Source organism: Macaca nemestrina, chromosome 1 (genome assembly GCF_043159975.1).
Source record: "Macaca nemestrina isolate mMacNem1 chromosome 1, mMacNem.hap1, whole genome shotgun sequence".
Taxonomy (NCBI): domain Eukaryota; kingdom Metazoa; phylum Chordata; class Mammalia; order Primates; family Cercopithecidae; genus Macaca; species Macaca nemestrina.
Window position 1 is genome coordinate 83,835,991 of NC_092125.1, and position 27,866 is coordinate 83,863,856.

General features: G+C 39.1%; 1 protein-coding gene across 17 annotated transcripts in view; it reads right to left on the reverse strand.

Moving 5' to 3' along the window:
• LOC105478386 (ENAH actin regulator) overlaps positions 1-27,866 on the reverse strand; it is a 155,376-nt gene that overhangs the window by 115,054 nt on the left and 12,456 nt on the right. For 10 of the 17 annotated variants that reach the window (XM_011735779.3, XM_071081333.1, XM_011735720.3 and 7 more), the window contains exons 1-2: positions 13,832-13,905; positions 12,805-12,906 (exon numbers count right to left, since the gene is read on the reverse strand). The exons of 3 other annotated variants lie outside the window; for them this stretch is intronic. In XM_011735779.3, the coding sequence (XP_011734081.2) occupies positions 12,805-12,906; positions 13,832-13,890 (161 nt within the window). In that variant the 5' untranslated portion in view covers positions 13,891-13,905. Of the gene's footprint in view, positions 1-4,281; positions 4,694-12,804; positions 12,907-13,831; positions 13,916-27,866 lie in introns of those variants that run through there. 4 more of the 17 variants (XM_071081282.1, XM_071081277.1, XM_071081287.1 and 1 more) reach the window with 3 other exon arrangements.

The window sequence follows — 27,866 nt, forward strand, 5'->3', positions numbered from 1 at the left end:
AAATCACATTAAAGAACATTATGTTCAATTAAAAAAAACTAGTATTGCCTAAAAACAAACAGGAAGTGTACATACTAAAGTGGTTTTCTCTTAAGTAGTGGCATTTTTTTGATTTTCTTATGTAATTTTCAAATTTTTTATAATGTATATGCATTATTTTGTAATTTTAAAAGAAAGTAAGAAAAGATATAGAAGGTTACTAGAGCTCAAAAACCAAACAATTAAAACAATATTGCTTTCTGTTCCAATTAGTCTCCAGGACCTACTGTGGGGTTATAATAAATTTGTGATTTTATAATTACTATAAAAATATTGGGGGATACTCAACATTTGGTAAAAAAAGAAAATAATAATAGGTCCCCAGTAAGAAAATACTCTCTTTTTTTCAAGTATGCTTGCATTTCATTCATCTTAAACTTCATACCAAGATTATGTGACTCAGAGAGCTGACTTCCAATTTTAAAACTCTGGATGAAGAGGTTACAATCCAAACTTAAAACTAACCAAATAAATGAACAAAAGAAAACCACTTACAACTTCTCCATGCCTAAACAGAACTAAAATTAAAAGAAAAAAAAAAAAGAAACAGCCAACAAAGTAGAGGAATTATTTATACTAATGGCGACATTTTAACGCTAGTACCACCACTCCAAAAGCTGTATTTGGCCCACACACACGCTCAAGAAAAAACAAATGCAGAATATAACAATAAATTATAATGTCTTATAATTTAGACATTATAAGATCCAAAAACTGCAACCAATCCAAATGTCCATCAGCCTTAGAATGAATAAACTAGTATTTCACACAATGCAATAAAATGTAAAAGGCCAGATACAGAGTATGTACCATGTGATTCTATTCACATGAGTACAAAAGCAGGCAAAACTAATCTACGCTGTTCTGGGTCAGATGGGGTTACTCTTTGGTGAAAGAGTAACTGTAACTGGAAGAGGGCATAAAGTGATAGTTACACGGGTGTATTGAATTGGTGCTATGTGCCCTTTTTTGTACATCTTATACTTCAATAAAAATTTCAAGTTGAAAAAAGATAATAGTCCCTGTAATCCCAGCACTTTGGGAGCCAAAGGTGGAAGGACTGCATGAGCCTAGGAGTTCTAGACCAGCCTAAGCAACCTTGTCTCTATTAAAAAAAAAAAAAATTGTATTTATTTATTTATTTACATATTTATTTATTTATTTATTGAGACAGAGTCTTGCTCTGTTGCCCAGGCTGGGGTGCAGTGGCGTAATCTCGGGTCACTGCAACCTCTGCCTCCCAGATTCAAGTGTCTCCTCCCTCAGCCTCCCGAGTAGCTGGGACTACAAGCACGTGTCATTTTTATATATTTTGTAGAGATGGGGTTTCACTATGTTGGCCAGGCTGGTCTTGAACTCCTGACCTTGGGTGATCCACCTGCCTCGAGCCTCCCAAAGTGCTGGGATTATAGGCGTGAGCTACCATGCCCAGACAAAAAAAAAATGTTTTAATTAGCCAGGTGTGGTGGCACATACCTTTGGTCCTAGCTACTCAGGAGGCTGAGGTAGGAGGATCAGTTGAGCTCAGGTGGTCAAGGCTGCAGTGAGCTATGTTCACACCACTGTACTCCAGCACAGGTGACAGAGTGACAAAAAGATAGTACTCAATGGCCAACAAGCACATGAAGAGATGCTGAATATTTTTAGTCATTAGGGAAATGAAAATCAAAAACCACAATGAGGTACTACTTCACAGTCACTAGGATGGCCATGATAAAAAACAAAACACACAAAAAATTAAAAATAACGTTATCATGAGGATATGGAGAAATGAGAACCCTCACACACTGCTGGTGAGAATGTAAAATCAGGCAGCCAAGGGGGAAACCAGTTTGGCCAGTCCTCAATAAGCTAAATGGAAAATTACCTGTCATGTGACCCGGCCAATTCCATTCCTAGATATATGTCCAAAAAAACTGAAAACAGGTATTCAAATACCTGTACATAAATCTTCATAGCAGCTCTATTCACAATAGCCAAATGGTGGAAATGGCCCAATGTCCATCAAGAGATGAATGATCAAAATGTGGTATATCCAAACAATGGAATATTAGTCATAAAAAGGGAAGATGTACTGACACTGCTATGACATGGATGAACCCTGAAAACTTTATGCTTAGTCACAGAAGGCAGCAGACACAAAAGGCCATGTACTATATAATTCCATTTACATGGAATGTCCAGAATAGGCAAAGGAGACAGAAAGCAGATTCATGGCTGCCAGGGGTTGGTGGGGAACAGGGATTGGGAAATGACTGCTTAATGGGTACAGGATTTTCCACTTAGGGTGATGAAAAAGTTCTGGAAGTAGACAGTGGCAATGGTTGCACAACACTGTGGATTTATTTAATGCCACAGAATTGTACACTTTAAATGGTTACCATGGTAAATGTTATGTTATCTGTATTTTTCCACAGCAAAAAAAAAAAAAAATTCAAAACAAAAATAATACTTAATGCTGGCCAGGATACAGTAAACACTCTCTACACTTTGGTAATTGGAACATAAACTAAAGCTTTTGCCAAATATTCTGGTAATAAATACTAAATAATTCATATCTTTGCCCCAGTTTATATTTTGCCTTCTGAGGACCAACCATAAGAAGCAAAAAAGTTTTATATCCAAAGTGCTCACTGTAACACTTATAATAATACACAAAAGGGGGAGGGATCTAAATGCCAAACTATTGGGGAAAGGATAAGTCAACCACGATACATTTACAAAATTAATTGTGTTGACACTAAAGATGTTTACTAAGGTATGAAATGAAGAATATTCATATTATGAAGCAAATATTAAAACAGAATACAAATTCTATAAATACAAGCCAAAGTATGCATCTACAAAGACTCAAAAAGTATGTTCCCTATGGACACTATTTTCTTCCTACTTTCTGTCCCTTGAACAAAGCAAGCTCATTTTCAATGCAAGGCCTTTGGACCTCTTCTGCTTTAGAGTACTGTCCTCCTGCTCTCCAATGACTGCCTCCTCATCTTTCAGATCAACTCAAATGTCCCTCCCTAAGAAGCCTTCCATGACCATCCCAACCAAGTTAGGCCTTGCCTTCACCACCCATCTTTTCTCACTACACATTTTATCTTCTTCACACTTATTGAGAATAACTGACTTATTGGTACATCCTTCTCCATTCAGCTACCAGAATGTAAGCCCCCTGGGTACATGACTTAACTCCATTTCCCCAGGGCAGAGAACAGTGCCTGGCGGTAATAATAGATATCTGTCAAGATAATAAATATTTGTTGATTAACTTGTTCCTTCTACTTTTTCAGTCTGTCAATTTTGTGTGTAATAAACACGTTTTCTTTTTTAATACTATTTTTTAAATATACAACTAGGTCAACAAACAACACTTACTGAACCAAAGAAAATGTGTAACTTTGCTAGATATTTTCTAAGAACAAAGCAAAGGTCTGGTTCAGTCATAACAACAAAAATAACTAATTATAAACCCTTCCTAATAAGGGATAATGCTCTACTACACCTTATAGCGTATTTTATTACAAAGATAGGTGAAAAAAAACTGTTTTTTCTACCCTCACACAACATACTTCTGACACCAGATTATCTGGCAGACACCAAGTGACTTATGATTTAATTCAATTCTGACACTATGTGGAAATAGCATCACATCCCATAGGTTAAGGGATCAGTTCCAGAAGACCACGCCAACTTCTAATGCCAATCTCATGCCCCGGGTTGTGTCCTGTGCTTCTGGCCCAATAGCTGTAAATCAGGGTTCCCATAAGTTCTCCCCAGAGTTTAATTTGCTAGCGCAGCTCACAGAACTCAGGAAAACACTTTACTTATGTTTATGCATTTATTACAAAGATTTTTTTTTTTTTTTTGAGACGGAGTCTCATTCTGTCGCCCAGGATGGAGTGCAATGGCGCGATCTCTGCTCACTGGAACCTCCACCTCCTGGGTTCAAGCAATTCTCCTGCCTCAGCCTCCTAAGTAGCTGGGATTACAGGCGCCCACCACCATGCATGGCTAATTTTTGTATTTTTAGTAGAGATGGGGTTTCACCATGTTGGGGAGGATGATCTCGAACTCCTAACTTCAGGTGATCCACCCACCTCGGCCTCCCAAAGTGCTGGGATTACAGGTGTGAGCCACTGTGCCCAGCCAATACTAATTATTTTAAAGGATACAAATGAATAGCCAGACGAAGAGATACATGGGGTAAGGTCTGGAAGGGTCCTAAGAGCAAGAACTTCTGACCTCCTGTAGCTGGGATGTACCCCCAATCCCTGCACTTGGATGTGTTCTTGCTCATCCATCTGGAAGCTCTCCAGACTCTATCCTTTGGGTTTGTATAGAGGCTTCATTAGGTAGACATCACTTGCCACTGGTTATCAACTCATCCTTCAGGCTCCTCCTCTTTCCCCTCCCATGAGATTGGTTGGTTGGTTTCCCTAGCAACCAGCTCCCCTACCCTGAAGCTATTCAGGAGCCACAGCCACCAGTCATCTCATTAGCATACAAAAAGCCATTTATTACAGTACTTTGGTCAGTCCGAGGGTTTTAAGAGCTGTGTGCCAGGAACCAGGAACAGAAACCAAATATATATTTCTTATTATATTACAATTCCACATTTACCTATTTTCAGCACTCAGAAACCTGTCTCAAATTTCCTATTCCATAAGGTACTTAGTAACCCTTCTTCCAACACCAATCCTATTTCTATTCCACAACCCCAATACCCTTCCCCCTACACAAATAAATCCTTAAGAGTAATACTTTAAAATAGTCACACTTAAGGCATGAGAATTATTTCAGACTCATTGGTGACAATATGCCAATATTAAATAATGTCGAGAAAAAAATTTTAATGAATTTGAGTTTATTCATACAAGTAAATTTCAAATTAAAATACATTTTAAAAAGAGCCTAACTACAACTAATCTTCTATGTTGATATATGGTTGAAATGCGGATTCACAAGTACATGCTATATATAGTATTTATAATTATATATTGCATCTATATATAAAAATTGAAGAGAAAATATCCTTCTATGAAAAGATAAGCTAATTGAGATGCTCAAAAATCAAAAGTGATACCACCAATCAGAACTCCAAAGTCAATCTAAGTATCTCTGGAGGTGGTAATTCCAGACTCCAATAAAATACAAGCATTCAAAATTTATGGTTACTGAGTTTCTACTAGTGATTGGAAAACTGACTCCATCCATCAAATTAAGATTTGAAGCCAGGCATGGTGGCTCAGGCCTGTAATCCCAACACTTCAGGAGGCCGAGGCAGGCAGATCACCTGGAGTCAGGAGTTCAAGACCAGCCTAGCCAAGTGGAGAAATCCCATCTCTACTAAAAATACAAAAATTAGCCAGACATGGTGGCAGGCACCTATAATTCCAGCTACTTGGGAGGCTGAGGCAGGAGAATTGCTTGAACCCGGGAGGCAGAGGTTGCAGTGAGCCGAGATCGTGTCACTGCACTCCAGCCTGGGCAACAGAGCAGGGCTCCATCTCAATAATAAAAATAAAAATAAAAATAAAAATAAATTTGAAGATGTCCAACTTAAGTGCTGACCTCAGACCAACAAATGCAAATGCATTATCAGACATGAAAAAGAAAGGAACATTTCCATCTGTCATTCTTGTAGTTAGTTGAAATACACATGTCCACTGACAACTATGACATCATTTCTAAAAGTGAATTTAAATTCTACTCACAAAGTAACAACCAAACAAGCAAATATGTAAATGTACTTCCAGGCCCTGTACGTTATCCTTCCATACCACAAAAGATGTTCTAGTACTGAATGACAGCTTTTAAAAGGTTATGCTTAGATAGAGATTGGGGTTATTAGGATCCTGGCTCAGGATTTTAGATACATTATCCGATATATAAAGGTCAGCATAGACCCAAATTAAAAGCACCCATTGAAAGTTCTTATATCTGTGGTATTAAAAAAGTATTTTTTAAAAAACTTAAAACTTAAAAAATGAAAGGATCTTAGCTGTACAGTGCTAAGTGGACAGTGTGGTCACAGGATGGCAATTAATTTAGTCGCTTCCTTAAACTCGACTTAATTTGTATCATCACAGTAGGTCAGAGGTATGATTCACACATGCAACTCCAACCCACTAGTAAGCTTACGAACAGCCAGCTAAGTAAATTTTACTACTAATGCTTCCAAAGGTTATTAGAATTTACATTCCAACACACAATATGAATAAATCTCGTGTGATACTGCCATCTAAATGATCAGAAAGCATCTTAAGTCTCTCCCATTACCAAAATGGTTAGATAATATACAGTTAATTTTGAACTGAAACGTTCTGTTACCACCAACCTATGATTAAATCCTGAGCAAAATCTTAAGGGAAGGCATAACATTTTTAATTGCTCATCGTAGCTATCAATTATTCTTTCAAGGAAGCTCTCTTAAAAGAGAAAGGTTTTATCAGTTAGAAGCATTACCAGCCAAAGCTAAGTGAATGTAACTGGAATGAGCAGAAAAACATTTATCCTTGAGGCAAAGGAACATAATTTCAGGAACCAGGAGGCAGATTTCCACTACATACCAACTTGCACCTAATCCCAAACAGATTGTTCAGCAGCTGTTGCTCTTGCCAAAGTGGTCTCCATTCTCATCCAAACATCTCCCTGGAGGAAAATGACAATTCCCTGAAAGCAATCAGCCTTACTAGCAATCAACTTTTCCAATAACTGGGGAGAAAGAAAAAGTGAACCATGGGCCAATATCCCTAAAACCTAATAAAACAATATCCTGCCAGCAGCTCTTTATATGAAAGGCTTATCCATGTCTCTTAAAAAAGAATGGTCATCCAGATACAAAATTGGCCACAGGGACTTCTTTCAATCATCCAGCGGCCAATTTGGAACCTTTTTCTCCTCACCTCTCCAAGACAGCACAGCACAGAAAAAAAAAAGGGGGGGAAGATAATCACCTCTCTGTTCCTACTATCACTTCTGCTTCATCATTCACTAATAAGTAGTTCACTGACCCTAGACAGGTGCTCAGGACTGTCTCCACCCACTCCACAAATCTATCAAGTGCCTACCTACCAGGAATTAGTCTTTCTTGTTTTCCCCTGAAATACAGATGAATTCTCAGTGATCACTCTACAAAAACTTATAAAGTTTCACGTTCTACTTACAAAGTGAAATGAGAACACTATCTCTGTGCTTTAGGTTTTCTGTTTTTAACCACCTATACCAGCAACTACCAGGAATCACCTTTAAAAAAATTCCAAAGGATTCTACTCTATACTAAACTACATTACATTACATGCAGGTAGTAAAGGAAAGACATGAGGCAGAGTTCAGAGGAGTTTGATGGCACCAGTGGACAGAGAGAAGGTCTACTTTCTGGCCCACGATAGGAAGGTCCCAGGACCCCTACAATGGCTTACCTTCAATCCCCAAGATGCCCAACCTACATCAATTCATCTCCCAAATCAGTATTACTCAAATTTTTAAGGCCTGTGATAAACACACTGCATATACAACCCAGTACAAACACACACACACACAAATGCACAGAGACTAAATGTTTCATAAAACAACACTTGCCATTACCATGTGCAATGTTTCTTGAATATTTTCTATTCTCATTTGTGATAACTCCTGCTAATAACCTACAGTTAGAAAAACACCATCCTTGCCAGGCGCAGTGGCTGACGCCTGTAATCCCAGCACTTTGAGAGGCCAAGGTGTGCAGATCACTTGAGATCAGGAGTTCGAGACCAGCCTGGCCAACATGGTAAAACCCTGTCTCTACTAAAAAATACTAAAATTAGCTGGGCATGGTGGCAAGCGCCTGTAGTCCCAGCTACTCAGGAGGCTGAGGCAGGAGAATCACTTGAACCCGTGAGGCAGAGGTTGCAGTGAGCCGAGATCCTGCCACTGCACTCCTGCCTGGGCAACAGAGTGAGACCCCATCTCAAAAAAAGAGAAAAAGAAAAACACCACCCTAAAATACTCCCACCTCCCTAGTCTTATTTTGGGAATGGGGGAAAGGAGGATGACTGTAGAGAAAAACCCATCAGAACCTTGGGATTAAGGAGAATCCCTGGGGCAGAAGGGCCTTCAATCTCAGACATCCCAATGTAAAACCCTGAATGGTCTCAGAGAAATGCTTTTAAAACACAGCTATCAGGTCAATTCTGCAGTCTCAGTGTTTTGTCAAATAAACGAATTATAGACATCAAATGTCTGGTGATACCAAAAACTATTTGTACCCTAAAAGTACTGAAATAAAAAGTACATAAATGATAATAAATTTAAAAAATTCACTAAGCTAAAAAAATGTCTGGTGATAATTAAATGTACTGGATTGAACCATATGAAATTGCCAACGTCTGGTGATTTCTGACTTCCAAAAACAGTAATTTCTTATAGTTTAGCCTAATAGTGTAACACATACTTCAAAGATACAATGCATTAAATGGTCTTGTGTGTACCACCTGAGAACCTACTAGCCCTCATTATAACATAGTTCCCACAGAAAGATACGTGCTAAGCTCCTACCAAAAATCTGATTTGAAAGCTGGAACTATCTGCAATTAAGACGTAATATGATCTAGTATCTCTGAATGCTTTTCAGTGTGACCACTACTGGTTTCAACACTTGATCACCAGAAGAGTCCCAGGCCTTGCACAGTGGTTCACACCTGTAATCCCAGCACTGTCGGAGGCTGAGGCAGGTAGATCACGAGGTCAGGAGATCAAGACCAGCCTGGACAACATGGTGAAACCCCGTCTCTACCAAAAATACAAAAATTAGCTGGGCATGGTGCCACGTGCCTGCAGTCCCAGCTACTTAGGAAGCTGAGGCAGGAGAATCGCTTGTACCGGGGGCCAGAAGTTGCAGTGAGCCAAGATCAGTCACCGCACTCCAGCCTAGGTGGGTGACAAGAGTGAAACTCTGTCTCAAAAAGAAAAAAAAAGAAAAAAAAAGTCCCAGGCCTCTAATATAAACCCACTACTTTTCCATGAAACTTGGGATACTTGATCATTCTTGTTTTCACACAATTACCAAATCTGGAGCCTCAATCTCAGCCTGCTACTTTCTATCAGATCTATCTTATTTTCTGAAAGTATGTTCACTTCAATCAGATCATAAGCTCCTTAATGTGGAGATAGGGCCAGGCGCAGTAGCTCACACTTGTAATCCCAGCACTTTGGGATGCCAAGGTGGGCGGATCACCTGAGGTCAAGAGTTCAAGACCAGCCTGGCCAACATGGTGAAACCCCGTCTCTACTAAAAACACAAAAATTAGCCGGGCGTGGTGGCGGGTACCTGTAGTCCTAGCTACTCAGGAGGCTGAGGCAGGAGAATTGCTCGAACCTGGGAGGCAGAGATTGCAGTGAGCTGTCATCTCGTCACTGCACTCCAGCCTGGGTGACACAGCAAGACTCCATCTCAAAAAAAAAAAAAAAAAAAAAAAATTGTGGAGATAGTCCTTTGTACTCTTTGAAAGCCTCCTTCCATAGTGATATATTATCGTTTGATAAAATGTGTCCTGAATTAAAATAAATCTGGGGAAAATCCTTGCCCATGTCCACTTGCCTAAAATCATCTTTTTAGGAGTCACAATGCTATCATCCTATTACCAAATTCCAGAACCCTGGTGTGACCTTTCACACCAACCATTCTCATTATACTTATCACCCTTTTGACTCAGTATGGCCATGGGAATTACTTCCTTAAACCTATCTGTTAATCAACCACAAAGATTATTTTACACATACACCATAAGGGCCCAGTCACTCAATCTTCCAAATCCTTAACTGGCTTTTCTTTAACTGCATACATCATCAAATATAAACATTTCCCACATGCTACATGGACCTCTAACTGAATAAATCCCAAGCAGTCACTCTTAAATTTACCATTTACCTTAGCACGCAGCTTCAGTTTCACCTAATCAGAAATTAGCTGCTCTCTGTGACATACCTATCCTCCTTCTCAAAGCTCTACTCAGTCCTTGGAGACAGGAGTATTTGCCTTGGAAGAGGGGAGACCATTCAGAACTACCTGTGCTCTCTTTGATTCTCTCATAGCCTCCCTCTTCGTATCTCTCACTTTAAAAGAAGCTAAAAATGTTTCTACTTATAAAATGAAGCAATCTATGTACTATCATCTTAGATGTGTAAAGAACGTGTTTTTAACATGCCACTGCTCAACTCTTTAAAAAGTCATACTATTAAGATCATGTAACGACATGGAAAAGTGTTCATGGTCATGTTCACTGAAAAAGGACACCAAAGGTTATTATACATATTGAGTGTTAGAGCTTATGGGGTGATGTCCCTTCAAATTTGTGTTCATATGGTTACATATTAGGAGTGGATATGTTTGCTATCTTGATTGTACACCTTAAATATGTGACATTTATTGTATGTCAATTATACCTCAATAAAGCTGTTGGCCAGGTACTGTGACTCAAGTCTATAATCCAGCACTTTGGGAGGCTGAGGCAGGAGGATCCCTTGAGTGCAGGAGTTCGAGACCAGTCTGGGCAACATGACAAGACCCCATCTCTATTTTATTAAAGCTGTTAAATGTTATAAATTGTATTAAATATTTGATAAGCCATGTGTCTTAGTTGTTCCTGCTGCTACAACAAAATACCTTAGACTGAGTAATTTATAAACAATATCAATGTATTGCTCACAGCTCTGGAGGCTGGGGAAGTCCAAGATCAAATTGCCAACAGATATGGTGTTTGGTGAGGGCACGCTGTTCAGGGATGGCACCTTCTATTTGTCCTCACATGGCAGAAGGACAAAAGGGGCCAGCTCCCCCGACCTAATCGCCTCCCAAAGTCCCCACCCTCTTAATACCATCACCTTGGGGTTTAGGTTTCAACCTAAGAATCTTGGGAGGATACACATATTCAGACCATAGCACTATGGCAGAATGACATAACCACAAGCCTTAAGCATGTAAGGGCAGCTTATAAGAGCTGGGGGATAGAGGATCACAGAGAGTAATTTGCTCCAGAAAGTAACTCAAAGGATGGATTTCAAAAGGAAAAAACTAGCAACAGTGAGGGGCACAGGGTAAGACATAAAGAGAAATCCTCCACCCCACCACCCCCACCGTGGCCCAGTTTACAGAACCTTCTCAACTTGAAGCACAAAAACTTGCAAGTTAAGATTTTAAAAGTAGGGGAACATTTTTATTACAGAAAAGGTTCTGGATTATGCTAAAATGCAAAAGAAAGGCAGCTAGAATTTTTCAAGACACTAGAGTTCTTACCATGGATTTAAGAGATCTCTGAAAAAATAAGCTTGAGAAAAATAAAACAAAGGTGGTTTTAATTTTGTCTATAATTAGCAAAGTAAATTCATTTCTTTGTTTTTCTAAATTACATTTCCCAATTTTTCTGTTTGGCTTAATATTGGTAAAAATGCTTCCCCTAAGGCTGTTAGATTACAGGTTACCTCATTTATGTTGTTGAGCTCACCAGTATTAACCTGGTGACTGAGAAAAGAAAAAAGGAAATTAAGTCTTTATCAGCAAAGACTCATAATTTCATCTGAATATTCAAAAATACGATAATAACTTCCATTAACAAATATTTCTTTTTTTTTTAGATTCAGGGGTATGCAGGTTTGTTACACAGGTACACTGCATGATGCTGAGGTTTGGGTTTCCTGCCCCCCAAGTTGTGAACATAGTACCCGATAAGTAGTTTTTCACTCTTGACTTCCTCCCCTGCTTTTGGAATCCCCAGTGTTTATTGTTCCCATCTTTGTGTCTGTGTGTACCCAGTGTTTAGCTCCTACTTATAAGTGAGAACATGCGGTATTTGGTTTTTTGTTTCTATATTAATTTGCTTAGGCTAATGGCCTCCAGCTGCAAAGAACATGATTTTGTTCTTTTTTATGGCTGCAACAAATCTCTTGAAAAACATAAAAACTTTAAATACTAAAAGCTTCATAGGCTGAGCACTGTGGCTCATACCTATAATTCCACCACTTTGGGAGGCCAAGAGAGGAGGATTGCTTAAGTCCAGGAGTTCGAGACCAGCCTGGGCAACACAGCAAGACCCTGTCTTTAGAAAAAAAAAATTAAGATTAGCTGGTAGAGGAAGAAAAGGACAAAGAAATATTTAAAAAATAAATATGGCCAGGCGTGGTGCCTCACACCTGTAATCCCAGCATTTTGGGAGGCTGAGGCAGGCAGATCACTTGAGGTCAGAAGTTTGAGACCAGCCTGGCCAACATGGTGAAACCCCGTCTCTAATAAAAATACAAAAATTAGCTGGGCAGGTGGTGGGCGCCTGTAATACCAGCTACTTGGGAGGCTGAGGAAGGAGAATCGCTTGAACCTGGGAGGTAGAAGTTGCAGTGAGCCGAGATCGCACCACTGCACTCCAGCCTGGGCGACAGAGTAAGACCCTGCCACTAAATCAATTAACAAATAAATAAATCAATATTTTAAAAATAAATAAAAATTCCCCGAGTGTGGTGGCGCAGGTCTGTAATCTTAGCTACAACCTGTCCTAGACAATGAAAAGATGCTCTGATCTCAACACTGGACTCTATCTACCATGGATGAAGAAGCCGAGATTAAGGTCCTCTAAAAGGAAAATACCCCAGGATTTGGCTTGTGTTATTTGTCACAGGGTTGATTCTTCCCAGGTCACAATCTAACATGGTTTCTACATCACTGCATCACCAAATAAGTGGGAAAGCTAAGGAACTAAGTGCTCATCTAACCTGGTGGGATGTGAAATGACTCACCCCTCGATGTGACTCATAGCTGATGGTGGAGAACTGTGGTCAACAATGGGGATGTTGGATGTTCGGAATTCCAGTGTCCCTATTCTCACACATAACCCGTTCCTGAAAAGCGTGTGAAAGCAGAAGAGCTGAGCGATAGGCTAAATTTCAAAATGGGTTTTCATTCCAGGAGTCAAAAGATACGAAAAATCCTTAGTTAGGCTATGAATGTTTAGTTTTAAAAGGGTATAAGCAATCACTTAAAACAAGATAAAGTAAATATGAAATGCAGATAAAATTAATTTTCTTAAATTCTTAGCTCAAATTCTAGTCTTCTTGGCACACCTAAAGCAATATTTAGTAGACAAAAGTAATTTTAAAAAAAACTGCTCAGAGACTTTGCAAGAAATGAGATGTCTTACCAATTTTCTTTAAAAAATATCTTAAGACACAGTTGAACTCCTGCCTTTTCTTCTTTTTTTAAAAAAGAAGTCTTGCAAGTTACATTCCTCCACAAATTCTATGGTCCTGTCAATATAACAGATTACTAAAACAATCAACACGTTTCCTGTATTTTTGTTTATTTTTTGAGACGGAATTTCGCTATTGTTGCCCAGGCTGCAGTATAATGGCATGATCTTAGCTCACCCCAACCTCCACCTCCTGGGTTCAAGCAATTCTCAGCCTCCCAATTAGCTAGGATTATAGGCATGTGCCAACATGCCCGGCTAATTGTTTGTATTTTTAGTAGAGACAGGGTTTCACCATGTTGGTCAGGCTAGTCTCAAACTCCTGACCCCAGGTGATCCACCCACCTCAGCCTCCCAAAGTGCTGGGATTACGGGCATGAGCCACCACACCTAGCCTCCTGTATTTTTTAAATATAACTTAATTTTGCTATTGTCCTCTTTAGTTGAATATCATAGTAGATATCCATTGCCAGCATTCCTTCTTCCATTTTAGAACTCTGTTCCTTCTACCTACTAGTGCCCACCACAGTACCTCATCCCCCAATAAAAAAGGGACAAAGATCCAAGTCGGACTTTACCAGTCTTTTTCAGGATTTTCCTCCCTGAAGATTACAGGAAACATCCTTTGACTCTCCATTTATGAAAGCTGGAAGAATGGGAATCTAGAAAAACCATGAAGAAAGACTTCAGGGAAAAAAAACAAAGCTAAGCAAATATAAGAGAGTAACTCCCATTTAACCAAAATGGTCAGCTCTGTTCTCATCCTTGAGGTCCTCAAGCTGCCCCCAGCTCCAGCAACTCTCACTTTGACTCTACCAGGAGAGCTAACTTGAGTTTCTATCAGTGCCAACAAAAAAATCTTGTCTGATAAACAGTCAGCTTAAGCACAAACTGGGTTATCGTTCTACTGAGGTTAAATGCTATGGTTTGAATGTATGTGTCTCTCCAAAATCCCTACATTGAAACTAATCACCAAGGTGATGACATTACAAGGTGGGGCCTTTGGGAGGTGAATAGGTCACAAGGCCTCCAATCTCGTGAATGGCATTTATGCCCTTAAAAAAGAGCTAGGCCCTCCTGCCTAAGCGCCTTCTACCATGTGAGAATGCAGCAACAAGGTGCCATCTATGAAGCAGAGAGCAGCATTCAACCAAACACCGAATCTCCTGGCACCTTAATATTGGGCTTCCCAGGCTCCAAAACTGTGAGAAATAAATTTGTGTTTATAAATTACCCAGTCTAAGATGTTTTGTTACAGCAGCAAGAACAGACTAAACCACCAAAGAATTACCACTTTTGGAAAACCAAGTGACTTCCATCTTTATCTCAACTGTGTTAGCATTAACATTTCCTTTCTTCTATTCTCTACTCATTTTTATAAAGGCAAAACCACAATAACGTTCAAATAAATACACTACAAAGGCATTGATACTAGTGAAAATGAGCTGAGTGGGCAAGTTGTATCACCATCACCACGCAATACAGTTCAAATCATTGTCAGCTGACATATGAAATGCTAAACTGAGAAAGAGGAATGGTTTTTCATAACACAAGTACATATCATATGAAAAACCACAAAAATAAAATCCTCTAGTGAGAATTTTTGTTCTTAGTCATTGGGAAGGAAATAGGTAAACTTTCTTCTGGCCTATCAGAAGGAAAATTATGGGCTCTACAGTTTATAAAATGAGAAAGACGGTTTTAATACAATATGTCTTAAATTGATATTATTTATAATGTAGCCCCCTACGTTACTTTTACGGTTGAAACTTTGGGAAAAACGTTACCGAAACACCTAAGTATAAACTTGTATGAAAATATCACAACACTCTGATTTGGACACATGGTATTTAAGGTGCCTATTAGTTACACAAAGAGAATTAAGGTGCCAGCAGGGCTCAGGAGCAAGAGCTAGGTAAAAAATAAATCTGGGAATCAGCAGCACACAGGGTTGTAAAAGCCCAGGGAGTGAGTAACATTGTGGAGGAGGGGAAGTCTGATGAGAAGAAAATGAAAAAGGAGGAAAGGAACAAGAGATACAGCCAATGAGATAAGGAGAGAACCAAGGGAGCTTAAAATCACTGCAAAGTGGCTCGAGGCCAGAATGGTCAACTGTGCTGAATGTTGTTATGAGGCCAGAGGAGACCAGATAAGACCTCCCTGTTATCAACTTTCAGTAGGAATGGTGTCCCCTGATCCTCCTTCTATTCAGGGAGAAAAATTTCCATCTATACTTAACACTAAATTATCTAACAAGTTCTTAGGGAAAAGCTACTTTACCTCCAGAGTTGTTAATGATTTTCTAGCTAAAGAAGTAGCAGTGACTCAGGCTACATCTAAGTAGCACTCCTGGACAAGGTGGCTACCGAATGTGAATTTTAGATGCCTCCATACACACCAAGTCCAGTGGTGGAGTGGAGAAGAGAGCCAAACCTATCCCAGCTCTCAAGGGAAATGTCATGTGAAACATAAACTGTTTTGTCCCCTATCAACTTATAAACATACACTGTTTTGTCCCCTACCAACTTTTCAAAATAATTAACGGGGCTGAAAAGCAGAAAAAGGCAGTTACTTCATGTTTCCAAAAGGATGCACCTTAACTGGGCAAAACAGAATATAAGCAGCTGAAGGAGGAGAAACTGGTAAACCTGGCTTTCCTTCTTTCTAATCCAATCTCAACCACGATTATAATTCTGGGTGTAATTCAGGATAGAAGCCTAGCAGAGCTGTAAATCAATTCTTCTTAGATTTAAAGGTCAGCATCAAAACATTCCCTCCTATTGCTGGCTGAGGTGAAATGGACACTCCATATATTTGCTGGCTGGCATGAAAACTGGTACAACACTTTTGGAAAGCATTTTGGCAACAGGATTCAAGAGCTTTTAAAACTGTTTCTATTCCTTCAGGGATCTAATACTATTTCTGGAAATCCATCTTAAGAAATTAGTCTGCAATTAGGAGGGGAAAAAAAAACCTTTGGGTTTATGAAAGCATTATTCATTATACAAAATCACTGTAAACCACATAAATAGCCGTTTTAAAGGAAATAGGTAAATTACAGTGAAATATGTAACTAATAGAATCCTAAGTTTTTAAAAAACATAGAAAATGCAAAACATATCAAATGAACAAGGCAAAAAAATGTATCAAGTATAATCACACATGTATAAATGCACAAAAATAAAAGAAGAAAAATTTTTTAAAAGATGGTGCAACTGTGAACAGATATGAAAAGCAAACTGACTATAGAGTAAGTCTGGTTGAGCAAGACAGAAATATGGGCCAGGCGCAGTGGCTCACCACTGTAATCCCAAGACTTTGGGAAGCCAAGATGGGCAGATAACGAGGTCAAGAGTTCGAGACCAGCCTGGTCAACATGGTGAAACCCCATCTCTACTAAGAATACAAAAATTAGACAGGCATGGTGGACCGTGCCTGTAATACCACCTACTCAGGAGGCTGAGGCAGGAGAATCACTTGAATCCAGGAGGCAGAGGTTGCAGTGAGCCGAGACCACGCCACTGCACTTCAGCCTGGGTGACAGAGTGAGACTCCGTCTCGGAAGAAAAAAAAAGAAGGCAGGGAAAGGCCGGGCACTGTGGCTCACGCCTGTAATCCCAGTACTTTGGGAGGCCGAGGCAGGTGAATCATTTGAGGTTGGGAATTCGTGACCAGCCTGGCCAACATGGTGAAACCCCGTCTCTACTAAAAAAGCAAAAATTAGCCAGGTGGTAGTGGAGTGTGCCTGTAATCTCAGCTACTCGGGAGGCTGAGCCAGGAGAATCACTTGAATCCGGAAAGCGGAGGTTGCGGTGAGCCGAGATCACGCCACTGCACTCCAGTGTGGGCAACAGAGTGAGACCCTGTTCCAAAAAAAAAGTAGAAGGTGGGGAAAAAAAATCAAAGAAGGAAAGGTAAGCTCCTTAAAGAATGGTAGTAGAGATATTACATGGCAGAAAAAAAAGCAGTCTGCAAAAACTCATCCCTATTCATCAGCTGGAAGTTAAATGACTCCTTGCAATGCTTTTCTCCCTTTTTACTCCTCCCTATTGCTCTTTATTCTAAACTGCCAATACTACAATTAACTCCAGATTATTCATGAAAAAAAAAGATCATAAATTTAGAGAATACTAAGTGGATGATCCAATGCCAACTGGCTTTAGTCTTTGGATGGCATCATATTAAAATTCTCTAACAACAGTATACCTTCCTATTTATATTAAATGACCAGAAAATAATTTGCATTCTATATTGGAAGGAATGGCATAGAAAAATAGTCCAGAAACAAAGTGAAAAAGGAAAGTATATCCTTTCTATATAATTAACCATATGTATAATTTCATATACAAATAACATAATATATAATAACATAAACTGCATCCTTTTGAAGTATTTAGAAAAAAAGTCTAGAAGATTGCAGGGATTTATAGCCAAACTAAATTCATTAACAGTCCAAAATGCTGTTAAACTGCATTAACTTTACTTGGAAAAGCTACAGAAAGTATTTTTTTTTTAAATCAAAGATCTTACCACTAAACAAAAAAGAAAGTAATTCCAAAAGAGGGTAACATAGCATAATAGTTGAGAGCACAGAAGAGTTGGACTGTTGGTGACTGAATTCCGGCTCCACTAATTACTACTTTTGTGTTCCTTTTTGGGCCTCACTTTTCTCATTTGGAACAAAAGTACTTATCATACAGGGCTCTTATGAAGATTAAATGAATTAAAGGATTTAGAAGACAGCCTGGACTAAGTTACTAAATGGGATGCAAAAGGTTGTTCCAGGAGATGAAGAGGTGATGTTTGCACAACTATGTGAAACACTCGAAATGGTTAAAACGGTAAATTTTGTGTTATATATATTTTATCGCAATTTTTAAAAGGCTATTAGCCATCACCCATTTGCTATAAAGGCATTTTAATTTCTCCTGGCAGAAAATAAATTATCATACATGAGACTCCATACAAGTTTAGGGCTCGTATTTAAAAAATTTTATCAATAAAAGGGTTTTTTTGGGTTGTTTTTCAAAACTAAATTTAAAAAGAATATGATGTGCTTACAACAAACTTCTGATGTTCAAATTACACAACTTGAATTCTGAAGCTAAAATTTACTCTTTGGAAGTTGGCAATATTACCCCTGTTACAGTAACAAAACAAAAATACATTGCTCTAACCTGAAACAACTTGGAAACAGATCTACAAACCCTTTGAACACTAGCATTTTATTGTATCTTCTAATAAGTACAGAGAGGCTTCACAGACCTTAAATATAACCAATTACAAATAGCAACAAAAATTTTTAAGTGCTTGTTTTAAAATAAAACCTTGCAAACTAGCCCCAAACCACTTCTCTCAGATTACAAAATGAGCATGTGGTGAAAAGGGACAGAGAATACCAATTTACTATACCCTATACTGACTGACAATTTTTGTTGCATAGCAACAAGATTCTGCAGTCTGAAAACAGCACAGAACTCCTTTTCTTGATTTGCCAAGCCACAATTAACCCCATCAAGGCTGAGAAGTATTCAAAACAAATTTGTATAAGGGCCAGGCACTGTGGCTCATGCCTGTAATCCCAGCACTTTGGGAGGCTTGTGGATCACCTGAGGTCAGGAGTTTGAGACCAGCCTGACCAACAACACATAGTGAAACTCTGTCTCTACTAAAAAAAAAAAAAAAAAAAAAGTAGCTGGGCGTAGTGGCACACGCCTGTAGTCCCAGCTACTTGGGAAGCTGAGGCAGGAGAATCACTTGAACTCGGGAGACGGAGGTTGCAGTGAGTCGAGATTGTACCACTACACTCCAATCTGGGTGACAGAGCAAGACGCCGTCTCTCAAAAAAAAAAAAAAAAAAAAAAATTTGCATAAACTACTACCAATATTAAAAGTCTAATGATATAAATTCTAAAACTATAAAATTACAAGCCCAAATTCCAGCCTATTTACAACTTGAAAGTACTAATATGCCTTCACTCTGAAAGTTTCTCCATGTACCAGCAAAAAGTGCCAATGCTCATTTTTGGACTACATTTCTTTTGAAAGCATCATCTGCAAGAGTTAGCAGTTTTGTTTTTTTAATCCTAGGTAACACCATACCCACAGATTTAGTTTCATAATTTTAAAGACATCATTTGACCTTTTCAGTTTATTTTCTAAAAATTATAATTTATAAAAAAGGACTATAATATCCTAACAGTTTAAGTTCTTCTCCTACTCATAATTTGTTTGTACTATTTTTATGGATTGCCTTTGTACGTAACCAGTAACAATCGACAAAAAGTTGTGTTTTTTCCCCAAAATTCTACTTCACCTAGACAACAAAAAACAAGATTGCATTTATTCTTGCCGTAGCTTTAAATACTTTCATTGTTTAGAGTTTCCTCCTCTATTTTGAGAATGTTAAATGGCTGCCAATCAAGAGACAGATTAAATATAGAAAAAATCTATGTAAAACAGTGGTTCTCAGCTGGGTGCAGTGAGTGGCTCACACCTGTAATCCCAGCACTTTGGGAGGCCGAAGTGGACAGATCACCTGAGGTCAGGAATTCAAGACCAGCCTGGCCAAGTGGAGAAACCCCATCTCTACTGAAAATACAAAAATTAGTTGGGCGTGGTGGCGGGCATCTATAATCCCAGCTACTCGGGAGATTGAGGCAGGAGAATCGCTTGAACCCAAGAGGCAGAGGCAGCAGAGGGCCGAGATTGCGCCACTGCACTCCAACCTGGGTGACAGAGCAAGACTCCGTTTCAAAAAAAAAAAAGTAGTTCTCAACATTTCCAAAGATGAAAAGACCCTTTAACTTCATGAATAATTGTTCTACTTTTAATACTGCGTATGTTGACTGAAAAAATGTTTTAAAAGCACATTAAATTTGCAAGATTTTAAATGAATCAGAACATTATCAGAAAAGCACATATACTTGAAATACAATGGCTGGCATCTTTGGATTACAGACAAATCTTGCTATACCTAGGGGTTCAACTATTCTTTAAAGGAATGGCGCAGATGCCCCCAGCGCTCACAAACTGGAAGTCATTAATCCACTGGAAAAGTTCAAATTATTTTGAATAAAACACTTAGGGTAAGAAGCATATAAGCTTGGAAATGAGACAAAGGTGGGTTCAGGTCTCGGTGCCACTACTTACTACCCATGCAGGTTTGGCATTAATGAAATGTTCCCTGCATGGTGGCTTACGGACTGGAAGACATAATGAACAGGAAGTACGTGGCATGTTAGTTTTGTTCCTTAAACTGTCATTCAAAGTCTTTTTTTAGACAGAGTCTCTCTCTGTCACCCAGCGCCCAGGCTGGAGTGCTGTGGCGCAATCTCGGCTCACTGCAAGCTCCGCCTCTCGGGTTCACGCCATTCTCCTGCCTCAGTCTCCCGAGTAGCTGGGACTACAGGTACCCGCCACCATGCTGAGCTAATTTTTTTTTTTCATGTATTTTTAGTAGAGACGGGGTTTCACCGTGTTAGCCAGGATGGTCTTGATCTCCTGACCTCGTGATCCGCCCGCCTCGGCCTCCCAAAGTGCTGGGATTACAGGCGCGAGCCACCGCACCCGGCCAACTATCACTCAAAAGTCTTAAACAACCCAGCCCAACTGCCATATTTTCTACTGCTTCCAACACAAACTCCAACATGAGACTTGAGACAGCATTGGATGTAATCTTAAAGATGAAAAATGAAATCTGAGAAACAGCATTGAAAGGTAAAATAATAGGCTATAGAAAGTATTAAGAGCAAGGGCTTTGGAGTTATGCAGGACTTAGATCTGAATTTCAGCTGTCATTTATCTACTGTATGACTTCAGCCAAGTCAGTTAAGTACACTAAGCCTTGGTTTCCTACACTGTAAAACAGCAATGAAGACATGAATCTCGTGGCTTATTTGAATCCATTGAATGAAATTATCTATGTGAAGTTGCCTGGCCTATCTTTAAATATTCAACAAATAATACCTATTAATATTACTTATCAAAGTTATCATATGTAATTGGTTAGACCACTTAATTTGCACCAGAGGTGAACAAACATTATCCAAAGGTTAGCCTCAGAGATGCTCTGGCCTGTGGCGAAGGACTTATACCCTGTGGCAGGCATGTTTTGGATATTCAGCTATCAGGCCTCTGGATCAGTAAGGACATTTAATATCAGGTCTTTGGAACTCAAAAGCTAATCTTTAAAAATAAGTTTAAGTATTTGCAATAAATTAACAATGAAGTACCTAAACTTCTTTGAAAGTGTTTTATTTTTTCCATTTCACTTACGTTAAAATTCAAAAGCTGATTTTTTTTCTTCAGGCAGTTCCAATTTATAAATGAGCTTATGATTTTTAGGATACAAACTGATTTTTAGGATACAAACTTGAAACTGCTTATAATTGTGGCTGGGGTACTAAGACAGCCTATTAAAGTTGAGGCAACCAAACAGGTATGTCCATTTTGTAATGAAAGTAAGAAACGGCATGAATGTCCCCTCATTTCACTTAAACATAAAGCATTTAAGAGTTTAAAATATGTTGAACATATTTTTTAAATGTGTAACATATAGTAGTTGCTGACATTTTACAGAATTTAAAGAGGTTCTCCAAGAGTGATTTTAGCCCTCATAAACATTTGGCAGTGTGTAGAGACATTCTGGTTGTCTCTTCTCGGGGGAGAAAGGTTAAGGGGTGTGTGCTACTGGTATATGGTGGGTACAAACTAGGGATACTGCTAAACATCCCACAATTCACAGTACAACCCTGTAACAGGGAATTATCTGGCCCCAAACATCAATAGTGTTGAGGTTGAGAAACTGTGAAAGTAGGCACTGATGTTTTAGGAAAAACACCAAACTCTCTTTGAAAAGACCTGGGAATATAATTTCCCTAGCATCATTTGAAAAGATTATCCTTTCTCCCCGGAGAAAGTTCTTGTCACAGTCATCAAAAATCTATCGAATGTGAGGGTTTATTGGGTTATTCTATTCACTGGTCTATAGATCTGTCCTTACTATACCTTTACCTGTTTTGATTACTGTTAACTACAAAGTTAAGTTTTGAAATCGGGAAGTGTCTCCTCCAACTTTGTTCTTTCTCAAAATTATTTTGGCTATTCGGGGTCCCTTGAAATTCTGTATGAATTATTTTTGCAAAAAAACGCCATTGGGATTTTGATAGGGATTACATTGTGTCTGCATATCAATTTGGGTAGTACTGTCACCTTAACAATATCAAGTCTTTAAATTCATGAAGACAAAGTCTTTTCATTTATTGACGTATTTCTTTCAGTAATATTTTATAGTTTCGGTGCACAAGTCTTTTACTTTCTTGGTTAAATTTATTCCTAGGTGTTTATTTCTTTAGATGCTACTGTAAATGAAATTGTTTTTATATAAAACTTATTTTTAAAGAGACAGTCTATGTTGCCCAGGCTGGTCTCAAATTCCTGGCCTCAAGTGATCCTCCCATCATAGCCTCCCAAAGTGCTGGGAATTACAGACACAAGCCTGAAATTGTTTTTTTTCAATTGTTCATTGCAGGTGTATAGAAATAACTGATTTTTGTGTAACAATTTTGTACCCTTCCACTTTGCTGAATTTGTTCATTAGCTCTAGCTGCTTTACTGTGGAATCTTTGCATAGATTTTTAATGTGTGCATGCATGTCTCCCTCTGTATCTGTCATCTGAGACAATTAGTTCATCTGACTAATGAGAGAGATGAATGAGATCATTGTGGTCCATACCCAAAGAGGAAACTCAGACAAGAGGTTGATGTTGAAGTCCTAAACCTCAGTACATCACAATGTGACCTCATTTACAAGCAGGGTCTTTGTGTAATTAGTTAAGATGAGGTCATACCAGAGTAGAGTGGACCTCTTAATCCAATATGGCTGGTGCCTTTATAAGAGGAGGAAAACATCAACTGAAGACAGACACGGAAAAGACAGCCATGTGACTGTAGAAGCATGAGACTGAAGTGATGGACCTACAAGCCCAGGAATGCCAAAGACTGCCAGCAAACTCAAGCCAGAGAAAGCAATTCTGCCTCAAAACACAGAAATTCTCCTGTTTCAGTTTCCAGTTACTGACCTGCTCTGCAAATTTCAGACTCAAGATGCAACGTCATTTATCTTGCCTGAGTTTCCAGCCTACCTGTTGGCCTTACAAATTTCAGGCTCCCATAATCATGTAAGCCAATTCCTTTAAATAAACAAATACTGGTTCTGTTTCTCTGGAGAACCCTGGCTGATAATGATGGGAGCATTTATGGAAACAGGGGAAGAGTAGATGTGGAGGTCACAAAAATAAACTGCTACCTCGGAAGTGTACCCAAGATCTGCATAAATTTATGTACTTATAAAGTTTTTATAAAGCCCTTACTATATTAGTTTTTAATTTTAGTAACTTTTTACAGACTCAGAAAAAACTAACAGTCAATATGCTAAAGGGAAACAATTGCTGATTGGGTGACAAGATTCTTATTTTGTATAACATTTCCAGGCAGGAAAAATAAAACCAAATATATTTGATGTCTTGTCTTTACATTTTCAAGTGCATATTAAAAATTTTTGTTAAAATGTTATACCATGACATCTTCACTTTGTCACTTACCAAAACATACTATGTACAATATAAAATTGTTTAAAGGACTGTCCCAATACCTTTATTAAAAATCAGATGATTTAGCTAAAGAATAAAATGAGGGTTCAGTGGCTCACAGCCATAATTCCAGCACTTTGGAAGACTGAGGTGGGAGGATCACTAGAAGTCAGGAATTTGAGACCAACCTGGGCAACAAAGCAAGACTCTCATCTCTACAAGAAATAAAGAACAGGCCGGGCGCAGTGGCTCACGCCTGTAATCGCAGCACTTTGGGAGGCCGAGACGGGTGGATCACGAAGTCAGGAGATGGAGATCATCCTGGCTAACACGGTGAAACCCTGTCTCTACTAAAAATACAAAAAAAATTAGCCAGGCATGGTGGCGGGCGCCTGTAGTCCCAGCTACTCAGGAGGCTGAGGCAGAAGAATGGCATGAACCTGGGAGGCGGAGCTTGCAGTTAGCCGAGATTGTGCCACTGCACTCCAGCCTGGGCGACAGAGCGAGACTCCATCTCAAAAAAAAAAAAAAGAACAAAATGAGAAGGCCTAAAACAATCAATAGTCATGAGTTTAGTTTTTTAATTTGTTCAAAAAGGTTATTAAAAGTATCTCAATGAACCCAGCATGATATAAAGTGTTCAGAGAAATGTGTCATGAGCTCTTGCTCCATTTTTTTAAGGGAAAAATGTATGTATGACATATGAAAAGAGCTAGTCAACAGAAACTATGAAAAGAGAGAGACTCAGCCTGTAACAATCACTAAAGACAAACCAGAAGAGGAAACTAAAGCAAGAATGAGATTGAGGTGAGCACAGAGAAGGCAGCTTTCCAGAAGACAGAGAGAATAAAAGTAATGAAACCAAGACTTCACTGGTACCTTTGGAAAACAATAAACGACCGTTAGGAAGTGAATTCACATAGGGAGTTCTGAAAGGCACCACTGAACTGTTTTTCGAGGGCCCTGAAGGCCAGGTTAAGACATCTCTTCCATGTGCCCCAGGGTGCAGGGGAAGGTTTTTTCAGTAAATTGTTGTTTTTTGTTTTCTGTTGTTGTTGTAGTTTTGTTGTGAAACAAGATCTCATTCTGTCACCCAGGCCGGAGTGAAGTGGTGCGGTCTCTGCAACCTCTGTCTCCCGGGTTCTAACTATTCTCATGCCTCAGCCTCCCGAGTAGCTGGGATTATAGACATGCGCCATCACGCCCAGCTAATTTTTGTATTTTTAGTAGAGACGGGGTTTCACCAGTTAGCCAGGCTGGTCTAGAACTCCTGGCCTCAAATGATCCACCCACCTCAGCCTCCCAAAGTGCTGGGATTACAGACATGAGTCACCGTGCATGGCCTTTTTTTCAGAGGAAAGTTTAAATAGGATGGCTGACCACACGGGAACCACACATTATGAAGGGAAGGGAGGGTGACAGATCTAGGGGAAGAACTTGTTCTAAGTAATGCAAATAACCATTCCATGTCTGGGTGCTGGTTTTTAATTTAAATACTCATCTTAAATTATAAACATCATTTTAAAATACAGGAACTCTAAGAATTTAACTGGCCATTTGCTTTCAGAGTGCCTAAAAAACAGAAACTTTCATATTAAAAGTTAAAAAAGGCACACTGGGTGTGGTAGCAGGTGCCTATAGTCCCAGCTCCTCAGGAAGCCGAGATGCAAGGATGGCTTGAGCCCAGGAGTTACAGGTTGCAGTGAGCTATGATCGCGCCACTGCATTCCAGCCTGTGTAACAAAGTGAGGCCCTGTCTCAAAACAAGAAAAAGCAAGCAAGCAAGAAAGAAAAAAGGCAAAACAACATTCAGAAGCTTGAACTTTATTTTTTGTTTTAATCTCATGGTACAACACAAAGAAAACAATAAATAGAATATGCCCAATCCATAAAACCTCTAACTACATTATGGCAAATCTTAAAACAAGGCAATGAATTATTAATTCCATTTTACAGAAAAAGAAATTAAGGTTTGGGAAAGTCAAGGTCTCACAGCCAGTAAATAGCAGAATGGCTTTGAAGTCAATGCTGATTCTATTCAACTTGACTAACCCCAAAATGCAAAAACCTTGGAAAAAAAACTGCCTCAACCTTCCGGGCTCAAGTGATTCTCCTACCTCAACCTCCTGCGTAGCTGGGACTACAGGTGTGTGCCACCACACCCAGCTAATACTATTTTTCGTAGAGATAGGGTTTTGCCATGTTGCCTAAGCTGGTCTTGAACTCTTGGGCTCAACTGATCCACCCACCTCGGCCTCCCAGACTGCTGGGATTATGGGCATTAGACACTGTGCTCTGCCAGCTCTTGAAAATTAATGCCTCCTCCCCCACTAAACTGTAAGCCTAAGGCAATGGGTCATACCTATGCACACTTTTACTTTTTTGTAAGTTATTGTTGAGGATTTTTCTTATTGAGTCATTTTACTTACTTCGGAATCACTGAGAAAGGAAAATCATGCAGGACTTAAGCCACAATGAGGAGGAGCCTGGTGGAGCTTGGTCTTAATTCCAAGAGCAATGGGAAGGCACTGAAGTAGTTCAGACTCAAGGTTGAGCTGATCAAATCTAAATTTCATAAAGATCTAACAGCTCACAGCTAACAGACTGCATGGGAGTAATAGACCAATGCAATAAATTAGAGAATCTAGAACAACATATATGTAAAAATGTAATACAGAACAAAATAGGTACAAGGGTCTTACAATGAAAGTTCATTATCAGATTCACAGAAGTTGCCAGGGAAGCAAAAGCAGTCTTAACACAAAAATATCCACTAATGAACTAAACATTTATAATATCAGTCCCCATTAAACATCCCTCCCAAAGCAGCATTAGCCTCTATGTCAGGCCATTTCACCTTTGCCCTGTCAGGCTCTCAATGACTGACAGGTTATTTCAATTACAAAGCAACACAATGCATATCATCTACAAAGTGAAACTGCAAACATTCCAAAATATGTAGGCCTTTATGAAGTCACTGAAAATGATGAAAACTCTTTACAAAGCAACTGAAAAAAATGAGTATTTGGAAAGATACTGACTGGGAAGGGGCATTAGGGAACTTAATGGCCTAAGTGTCTTCTGTATCCAGACCTGGTTGGTGGCTACACAGGTATGTATACATAGTAAGAATGTACCAAGCTATATGTATACATGATTTATGCATTTAGCTGTATATAAATGATACCTTAGAGTTGCTATGGTTTGAATCTTGAAACTCATGTTGAAATTTAACTGTAACAGTACTAAGAAATGATTCAGCCATGGGCATCCACACCCATCAATCGATTAATACCATTATGATGGGAGTGGGTTAGTTACCACAGGAATTCAACCCTTTTCTTCTGTTTTGAGCATATACCATCTCACTGTGTGACGCCTTCCACCATGTTATGAGACAGCAAGAAGGCCCTCACCAGATGCAGCCCCTTGATCTTGGACTTCTCAGCCTCCAGAACTGTGAACCACATAAATCTCTTTCCTTCATAAATTACCCAGTCTGTGATTATCTGTTATAGCAGCATAAAATGGACTATGGCAGGACTAAAAGACACACAAGAAGGATGGTCCTACTTCCTCCAAGAATTACTGGGTCTGAATTTGAATCCTGGAAGCCCTATGGTCTACTTGTTACCAATATAAAGATGAGTGAATACCAAAGATGGCAAAATGTACCTGTGTCCTCAAAGACATCAGTGACCCACTGACTGTAGTATGTGTGGAGCCTACCCTGCCTCTGGACCTCAATTATATGAGATAAATTTTCTCAATATTTAAGCACTTTAAGTCATAAACAGTTACTTGCAGCTGAAAGCATTTTAACAGATTGTAGTTAATAACTGGAGAACTAACAAAGATGAGATTACCAAGAGGTCAAAAGAAAATCTGAAAATCAAAGTAAAGTCAGGAAAACTAATGAAGCCCTTGAATATTTTGGCAAAAAGGACTGTCTTTATGATCATACTGCAAAAGTCCATCATAACATGGATGGTTTCACGTGATCTTGCAATTTTCTCAGAAA